The 8,789-nt window shown below is 50.5% G+C and overlaps 1 protein-coding gene across 6 annotated transcripts in view; it reads right to left on the bottom strand.

Moving 5' to 3' along the window:
- Window positions 1-8,789, bottom strand: part of LOC113580183 (kinesin-like protein KIF21A) — a 29,642-nt gene that overhangs the window by 13,274 nt on the left and 7,579 nt on the right. For 3 of the 6 annotated variants that reach the window (XM_035528468.1, XM_035528469.1, XM_035528472.1), the window contains exons 2-12: window positions 7,106-7,328; window positions 5,972-6,154; window positions 5,322-5,471; window positions 4,652-4,783; window positions 4,015-4,182; window positions 2,987-3,102; window positions 2,683-2,878; window positions 2,214-2,403; window positions 1,685-1,748; window positions 1,343-1,549; window positions 372-419 (exon numbers count right to left, since the gene is read on the bottom strand). In XM_035528468.1, coding sequence (XP_035384361.1) covers window positions 372-419; window positions 1,343-1,549; window positions 1,685-1,748; window positions 2,214-2,403; window positions 2,683-2,878; window positions 2,987-3,102; window positions 4,015-4,182; window positions 4,652-4,783; window positions 5,322-5,471; window positions 5,972-6,154; window positions 7,106-7,328 — 1,677 coding nt within the window. Of the gene's footprint in view, window positions 1-371; window positions 420-1,342; window positions 1,550-1,684; window positions 1,749-2,213; window positions 2,404-2,682; window positions 2,879-2,986; window positions 3,103-4,014; window positions 4,183-4,651; window positions 4,784-5,321; window positions 5,472-5,971; window positions 6,155-7,105; window positions 7,329-7,961; window positions 8,008-8,036; window positions 8,160-8,789 lie in introns of those variants that run through there. The other 3 variants (XM_035528470.1, XM_035528473.1, XM_035528471.1) reach the window with 3 other exon arrangements.

Raw genomic sequence — 8,789 nt, 5'->3', positions numbered from 1 at the left:
ATCACAGTTCAAAACACGGACAGGAAATGAGCACAAGTGCGGGGACCTTGACACGGGAACGGCCTTGTTTTTGTGAATAAAAAGGGGTGTTTAGTGCATGCTTCGCTGAAACTTGTCCCATAAATGAATGTCGGTGATTGGAAATCATTACCATAAAACCAGTAAGTGGGTTAGGACACTGTTATTGTTAGGAGGAAGGAACATTCAGTGATTAAAAAGAGGTCAGCTGAAGCCTCAAAAGCGCAGGCGGCAGAGTAACGCGAGACAGTAGTGGAGGACACACGGGCAGGCGTTTCCCTGGGGCCAGCCGACACCAGCAGGCCTAGGGGTGGAGTTAGTGGGGTAAAGGTGGCGGAGCAACGCGATCGAACCTCTCATGCTCAGAGTCTTCGCGGCCACACTCTGCCATCTGCTGAAGTCTTCACAAGAGAAGTGGGGGGTGCAAGGAAGTATAGGTGAGAGAAACAGTCGTCTGACGCTTATCACATTCACACGTGTGCCATACTGAGTCACCGTTCAAACCCTTATAGTCCTCACGCAGACATACTAACACACAGCTGCTACACTTCTGTGATTGTTGAATATTGTCATTCTTTAGCATTACACACTAACATTGTGGACCAGTCAGGGCAGCGCCAACGCTGGCACACACAAGGCCCACGAAAGCTAACATTTCACCTATTTGGGAAGAAATGAGATCAAAAATAGCCTGACTGAAATCAAGTAGCCCGCAGAACAGGATAAGGTCACTGTGTTCGGAACTTGCAAGAAAGATGTATGGACTTTAGGATCAAGGTTGTTACAAAATACGGTTAGATAATGCAGCAGGTAGGCTAGAAGCAAGGTGAGCAGCATGACTCACTGCAGGACTGCTAGAGATCTAACGTTCCCATCGACAGTGATCCCAATCACTCCGCTCTGTGGAGTATTTGAGATTAGTTCAGGGATTTACCATGGCTTATTCAACCATCTTTAAACATACATTTCTTTTACGGAATGTTCGTCTAATATTCCTGTTGTCAGGACATGTAAACAGGCGGGATATCGGATTCAGATTATTATGTGCCTGAAAAAGGTTTGCTGAAACTCACAAGGGAAGCCCCACCTACACCCAAGTGCCTTCTCAGACGCCTTCGGCGGGGGGAATAACCATCGTTATTATCAGAGCTGCCACTCTCAGTAATGGGGTATAGTTACAGTGGCTCGGACAGGTATGCGCAGAGCCCGGGCCGTGTAAGGGCAGGGCACGGAGCCAGCGGGAGGCGACTCTGAGCATTCCACGCCACGCCCTCTTCTGCCGGGCGAGCGAGGTAAACCCTGCACCTGCCGGAAGCACGCTCACCTTTTCTTCTTCTTCTTCTCTTTCTTCTTCAGCTTCTCCAGGTCCCTCTTGGCGAGCTCGATGAGGTCACAGGCCTCCTTCTCCGGGGCCAGGATGGCGGGCGGCAGGGAGGCGGGCGGGCCTCCGTACAGGGCGGAGCGGGCGGAGGCGCGGGACAGGCTCTTACGCAGGTTCTCATTCATGGCCTCACTCTCCAGCAGCTTGGCCCTGTAGCGCGCGCGCACACACACACACACACACACACACACACACATACATAAACACACATTCACATAAACATGCACATACACACACATTCGTGGATGTTAGACCGTAAGGGCCACGGAGGACAGAGAACACTACCTGAGCTCTTCGATCTCTTTGATGTAGTTCTGGATCATGTTGCCAATCTCCTCATTTCCTTCCCCTGCAGAGCAGCAGCAGAAAAATGTCCACTGAACCACACGGAGGGTGTCTGGCGAGTACTTACAGAACTGTAGTCTCCCCACAAAACATCTCACACCTTGAACAGGGTAATGCTGTAATGTGCATCTAAGCACAAAACCACAGTCTAGTGAATGTGATTACCAGTTATCACTGCATGCAATGAAAGTAGTGAAAAGGTCAAAAATGTGACTCCCTCCTGTTCTTTCAGCCTTTCAGAGCCATCGTGTTATAACATCATGTTACAAATTTCAAATGAATGCTCTAGAATAAGCAATAGTATGACTACAACGTGGTCTACGACTCATGACTCATTACGACTGCTGGTTTGCTCGACCCCATCACTTCAGTGCAACGTTGGCCAGGGTCCCAGACCAGCTTCAGCCAGCACACTGGCGGCTGTGCGTGGAGCAGCTCCCTGCCGCTCGCTGCCTGTGGTGAGGCATACCTGCCCTGGCCAGGGTCTGGCTGGCCCTCTCGCTCAGCAGCTGGGTGAGGCGTGCACGCTGGGCGTCGATGGTCTCCTGCATGGCCTTGACGCGCACGCGCAGGTTCCCGTTCTCCGTCTGCAGCATGGAGTTCTCGTGCACCATGTCGTTGACGCACTCGAGGCCATCCTCGCCGACCACGCGCTTGCCCTGCGTGCGCACGAGACATGTTTTGATTTGTTTTGCTTTTTTTCCTCACAAGGTAATTGTCGCTTGTGTCCGAGTATGAGCTAGTATGGGCTAGTGCATTAGCGGTTAATCATTTAGGAAAGATATGTGTGTAAACTCTCGATTCCTGTTTTTGTTTCCAAACCACAGCAGAGAGCTGGGGCCTATGGAAACCAGTGGCTGTCAGAACAAATGAACAGACTGTACTGAGCAGTCCCCCAAACCACCGCCATCCCTGGCCCTTCCTGCTCCCCCTCTCACCGTCTTATACTCCATCAGCTCCATCTGCAGGCGGGCGATCTCGGTGCGCAGGGCGCTGATCTGCTGGCTGGCCCTGTCCTGGTTCACCACCACCTTGTTCTTGATGTTGCGCGCCCGGTTGGCGTACTTCAGGGTGTTCAGCGTCTCCATGAAGTCCCTGTCCGAGGGACTGATGCAGGCGATCATCACCGTCTGACTGGAGGGCGGAGACAGACAGGGAGAGGGCGAGAGAGGCGGGTTTGTACGTCCTGCGCTCGCGAGCGCTGGAGATCTAGTACGAGCTGAACGGAGTAAAGACGCAGACCTGTTCCCTCCCAGGGAGTCCTGGAGGAGACGCGTGAGCTTGGAGTCGCGGTAAGGCACATGTGTGGAGCGCTTGCTCTTGTCTCCCAGAGCGCTGATCACATTGCCCAGCGCCAGCTTTGGGAAGACACAAAGAGACCGACACTGAAAACACAAGCGTAAGATGTCAACATCTTACAAAGGTTGCTATGCAGTTCCTCTAAGCACCACCAGATGGAGCTGCTGTTGCCAGCGCCAAGGAGCAGGTGAACGATTAGAAAATAAAGTCAAAGTCAAAGAACAGAACCATCAGTGTCGACAGAAGAAATATGAAACCTTCTTAAGATTTAGCTTTTATTTCACAAAAACCCCCCAAAATAAAACCACATGAGTCTATTCAAAAGCACTGCACCATAAGAATGTATAACGCAAAACAGTTGTCACTTGAGAGCACCAGCACGACTAGATCCTGCAATGCTGGGGACATGTCACCATGGCTACTTGAAAGACCTGGATGTGTCCCTATAGCTTTTGTCTGTTGAAAATATATGGACTATATAGACAAGGAGACTATACAGAGAGAAAGAGTAACTTAAAAAGCAGCTTCCTGTACTGGATTTCCATAAGCGGTTTCATCTGTGTAGAAGTGTTTCCCAAGTGCCTTTGCTTCAGGATAACTGACCCAGTACAAAATGGAAACCGTCCTATAAAAGTTTTGCAGTCTGGTGGTTAATAAACACGGCACTGACATTTCAGGAGTCCACAATATGCAAAAACCTCCCAACACACAAATATATTCAGCCATTGTGCTGATAAATACTTTTAGCTTTGCTTGATGTGCAGACACATTCATAAAACCTTTATTATTTCTTCTGCCTTTCTGTTCAGTGAGTGCACAGACACAAAAACCTGATTTGAGAAAGGGAACGTGAATTCGCAAGAGAGCTGAACTGGATGCAACACTCTGGTCCCCAGAATGTTTCAGAACAAAGTCAGAGGCTTGGGCTTTGTGCGTGACGGCCTTCTCAACACTCGAGCGCCACGGCCTACCAGTCCGCAGTTGATGGAGATGCCCTCTTTGGCTCTGTCCCCTGTCGCTCCAGTTCTCTTCAGGCGCTCGGAGCCGGCCAAGTCCACGAAGTGAAACTTGGCCGTGAGCGTTTCAAACTCATCCATCTCGGAGGAGCCCTCGGTCAGCCTGTTGTCCATCTCATTGTTCTGGGTAGGGCGAGATGGGAAGTGAGAGAGGGAGGTGGGATTATGAGATAGTAATCAAGACAGCTTCAAGAACAACAGAATGGCGGTCCCGATTCCAGCTGTTCTGGAACTCAACCAACGATGATGACTGAGTGTAGAAGATCTCAGAGTCATCTCTTTATTATGCAACCAATTTATATTTGATTCATAACAGCAGCTTTGCTTTTTTAAAATCATATTTCCTTAACATAATAATAACAAATACCCTAACCCAAAAAACGTTCTGTTAAAAAGTCAGTACTGGTGCTAAACTCTAAATAGGTATTACGGTTGATGTCTTATCAGATGTTTTGGCCACAGGTTCCATTGAGCAACATGGTGTACGATTACTCTCTGTGAATCACATTTTGGACTCGGTGGGAGGCGGGTCTATGGGCGGGGCCAACGCAGGCGAGAGGCCTGGCGCCGGCCAGGCAGCGGCGGCACCTACGTCGGTGGGGCTGCAGACGCGGACTTGGCACAGGTGGATGGTGAAGATGGCATGGGAGCGCGAACTCTGGACATTCATCTGTGTGCTGGCGGTGGTACGGGACAGGGCCCCCAGCTTCAGACACTGCATCATCTGAGAGGGCGGGAAGGCCACAGGTCAGGGTGGTTATACACAGTGGGTAGCGGCGCGTGCTCAGGAAAACTCACAGCAAGTTCTTGGTTCATTAGGTTCATACCTACTCCAAAGCAGCACCTACACGCTACCGATCTGTTTCATCTCTGATGAAGCGTCTGACAATTATGACTGAATACAGCTTGAGCAATTCAAGGTTAAGGGACTTGCTCGGTGGCCCAACAGTGGTAAATTGGTGGTGGTGGGATTTGAACTAACATCCTTCCAATTAAAATCAGAGTACCTTAACCACTGATCTCCCACTTTCAAGAGGCCAGGGTTGGCACAGCCTACATAAAGTATTTACTTGGGTACAGGCAGCCTCCTGCAGAGTAGAACAGCGGAGGGATGGACTACACTTATACCTGACTGTGAAATGCATCAGGTGCGGCTGTAGGGTGGGTGTACCTAAAAAAGGAGATCGTTCCGTGTACGGGGCTGATGCAGGAACACGCGTATGCGTGTCGAATATAACCATCCGCACATGCGGCACCCTAACCTCAGCTTCAGAGGTGACGGTTCGCGTGGTGACTCCCACGGTGTAGATGCCCCCCGTGGCGTCTTCGTGGATCCTAATGTTGGACTTCTGCTTTCTGGCTTCCACGTCCCGCGTGGTGTCAAACAGGTCCAGGACCTCCTCGTTGTACAACTGTAACACAAAGAGGAGAGCGTTTCGAGGTTTTTATTTTCACAACCTTTTTCAAACCATGCAAGACAGTCTGCCTCATCACATGCCTCCGATAAGCTGGAGACGACTGAGACATTGAGACAGATGGAGATAACGCAGGAGAGCGTGTCTAAGACGTCCCTCGGTCTCCATACGTAAAGATAACAGCAGTCTCGTATCTATTTACATGTCAATACCGTTCTAAATGTGCTGACCCAGCAGTCAATGCTCTCAGGGACTTTAATTTAAAGCTAAATTTAAATGCTGATATTGAGGGCTGTCTCCTACCACCCTTTCACCCAGGCCAGAAATAACACTATTGCCAGTCACCGCAGCTATCCAGAGGTTCACAGCTCCGGGAAGCTGCTAGCCTGATTCTCAGACTCACATTAAGCCTGGCCTTGTGCCAACAGGCGTGTCCTCGATGGCAGACCACTGGTTTTAGGGTCCAGGCGGTTGCGCGGCAGGGCCGGCGCACTCACCTCTAAGAACTGGGCGTTGATCTTGAACTCGGGCACGGGGCGGCCCTGTTCGGCCGCCGCCCGCTGCCTCTCCTCGATGCCCCGGAACAGGTGGCTGACGGCCCGCGGGATGATGCCGTGTTCCTCCTCGCTGATGCTCACGTCGAAGCCCGTGCCCATGGTGTACGTCTTCCCTGAGCCCGTCTGGAGGGGGCAGTCACACATCCACACTGGTTCATTTCACAAGCACTAAGAAACAACTGGATCAGCCAGACGGTTCATAGTACGTGGAAAACGCTTTAATGTGTTACTTTGTTCCCTGACCCAGACTACTCAGCCAGCGTTTAGCGAGCAGAAGCTTACGCACCTGTGGCGGGCAGAAGGTGATTGATGGTTAGCTAGTGCTTGTGTCTAAGAGAGTCTCCTTTGTCTGCAGTAGTGGCTGCTCCACGGGAACCATGAAGACAAAAAAAAAAGGCTTCGGGGTGGGGGGTGAGGGGTACCTGTTGCCATGGTCACGGAGAGTGGAATGAGACTCTGGGCCCAAATTCGAACGTCACCCCCCCCCCCCCCCCTTACCCAAAGCAGCTCCTGAAAGAGCTTCCCAGTGGGACACAATTCGGAGGAGCAAACGACGAGGCGGGAGTTGGAAAGAGCGGAGAAGAATTCTCAGGAGGTTTCGTAATTGTAATTTGAAGAGCTCCATTTGAAAATGAACCAGGCAAAGTCTATCTGACAGAGAGCCCCCACACGACACCTTAGGAATGGCCCGATAGATGAATTCATTATGACAATCGCCCCTCCTCCACCCCCATCCCCCCACAGGCTCCTCGTTGAAACATGTCTGCTGTTTCAGTGTTGACAGAGGTTTCGCGACTTGTTTGCTTTTCTTCGCGGCTGATATGTAACGAGCAGCCTAAAGACCAGCACAGCTGTAAGCACTTTTTTATCATGTCAGCTGCTACACTGACCAGAGAACCGGCGAAGAACACGTGCAAGAGAGAAACTGAATTAGGCCCGAGGTCGCAGTGCTAACCGGGACCTCTGAAAACCCTTAACATTTATATAAGCCTCTGTTCAGGTAAATTGAGCTGTCATGGCCCGGCCTTTGGGAGGATCATTAGCATTGCATCAGCGTGAAGCAGCCTGGCTTACCTGGCCGTACGCGAAGATGGTGGCGTTGTAGCCTTCAAAGCAGCCTTCAATCAGCTTCTCGGTGCAGTTGCTGTAGATGGCGTCCTGCTGGGAGTCCATGTCAAACACATAGTCATATGTGAAGGCCTTGTCCTTACCCAGAACCACCTGGGGTTCACCTGGGGTCACAAAGGTGCAAATGTGGCATCCTTCAATTTTCTCCTTTGCTAACTGTGGTCGAATTCTGTGGGGGTGGAGGGGTTAGAAGAGAGAGAGAGAGAGAGAGAGAGAGAGAGAGAGAGAGAGAGAGAGAGAGAGAGAGAGAATAAAAGGTCAGGCTTGTTGCCATGGAGACAATACACCCTCTCAGGATCCCACGCTAGCCTTATTAAAGGCATTTAATGTGTTGACATTTGGACTGGAGGTGTGTGGCTGTTAGCAGGTATGGGGCGGGGTTGTGACTGGCCAAGAAAGTGCCAGAGAACATTACTGCACACTATACTGCACTCTCAATAGGGGCTCCTACATTACCGATCTGGTCCGGAGGCTTGTTGAATCGTAGTCAGACACAGTGTCCGGCAGTAATGGACGGACTACAGTGGTCGTGTGAACGATAAAGGAGGTCAAATTGTATATGAGCGGCTGGAGTTAAACATATAACTGGCATACACATGCAAATGTGGCTATGGGCCTTTAAGTATAATGACAGCTGCTGGAGTGTGTGTGTGTGTGTGTGAGAGAGAGAGAGAGAAAGAGAGAGAGAGAGAGAAAGCGTGTTATAGGACTAGCAAGCACTCAGCAGCCTAGCTCATGCTTACCGTCTTATGAACACAGACCTTCCTCTGTTCAGAGGGAAAGGAAAGGTACACAGTCACACCCTGCCTTTCACGCGTATCCCTCCTACCGCGCCGCCCCACGCTGACCATGTCTATCTGGTCCCAGCACAGCTCACCGCTGTGCTCCCTCTTCCTCCATGTCTCATTCGTTCCTGCCTCATTCACTGAATCATAGCGCGTGATCTAGAAGCTTGAACACAGCGATCGCACAGCAATAAACAACCAGCTTCACTTATAGACACCTACAGAAAAAAAATATATTATTGTCACCGGACTGAGTGTAGCCCCAAGCTGTCTAATGCATAATTAATAGCATGGTATCTGTGTCACGTCTGCCTTAGTGCCTAGATGCCTGGTCCGAGCTGGATAGTGGGCTAGAGTTGCGGTCTTCTACATGGCTGACCAGAGGCCTCAGCAGTAACAGCTCACTGCTACTGGACTTGGTGCGCGATCATGACATCAGATGTCAGCTATTTAGCATCCCTGGTCTGAGCAACCATCACCGTGGACATGGCTGGAAGAAGAGAGAGAGTGAGTGAGAGTGAGAGAGAGAAAGAGAGAGAGAGAGAGAGAGAGAGAGAGAGAGAGGTTGACTAACTGAGTAGCTAACTGAATAAAAGGCACACAACATTTCATGGACCTCAGAAATCAAAAACATTAAACAATTTTGCAGTCTTGTGAATGTGTAATACTTGGGCATGTAGTACCGGACATCATGATGTGAAAGTCACCGATAAACGTGCCTGGGGTTCTTCACACGTTACCTTACCGCTGCTGGAAGGCCAGAGCTGCTTTGCTTTAATCTGGGATCCATCAGTCCCTCTTTACGCGTGAATAACAGCGCTCTGATCTAGAATGGCAGAATTCGG

The sequence above is a fragment of the Electrophorus electricus genome, chromosome 7, assembly GCF_013358815.1.
Source record: "Electrophorus electricus isolate fEleEle1 chromosome 7, fEleEle1.pri, whole genome shotgun sequence".
Lineage (NCBI taxonomy): Eukaryota > Metazoa > Chordata > Actinopteri > Gymnotiformes > Gymnotidae > Electrophorus > Electrophorus electricus.
The sequence above is the reverse complement of the archived record's forward strand: the minus strand, read 5'-3'. Positions and strand labels throughout refer to the sequence as shown.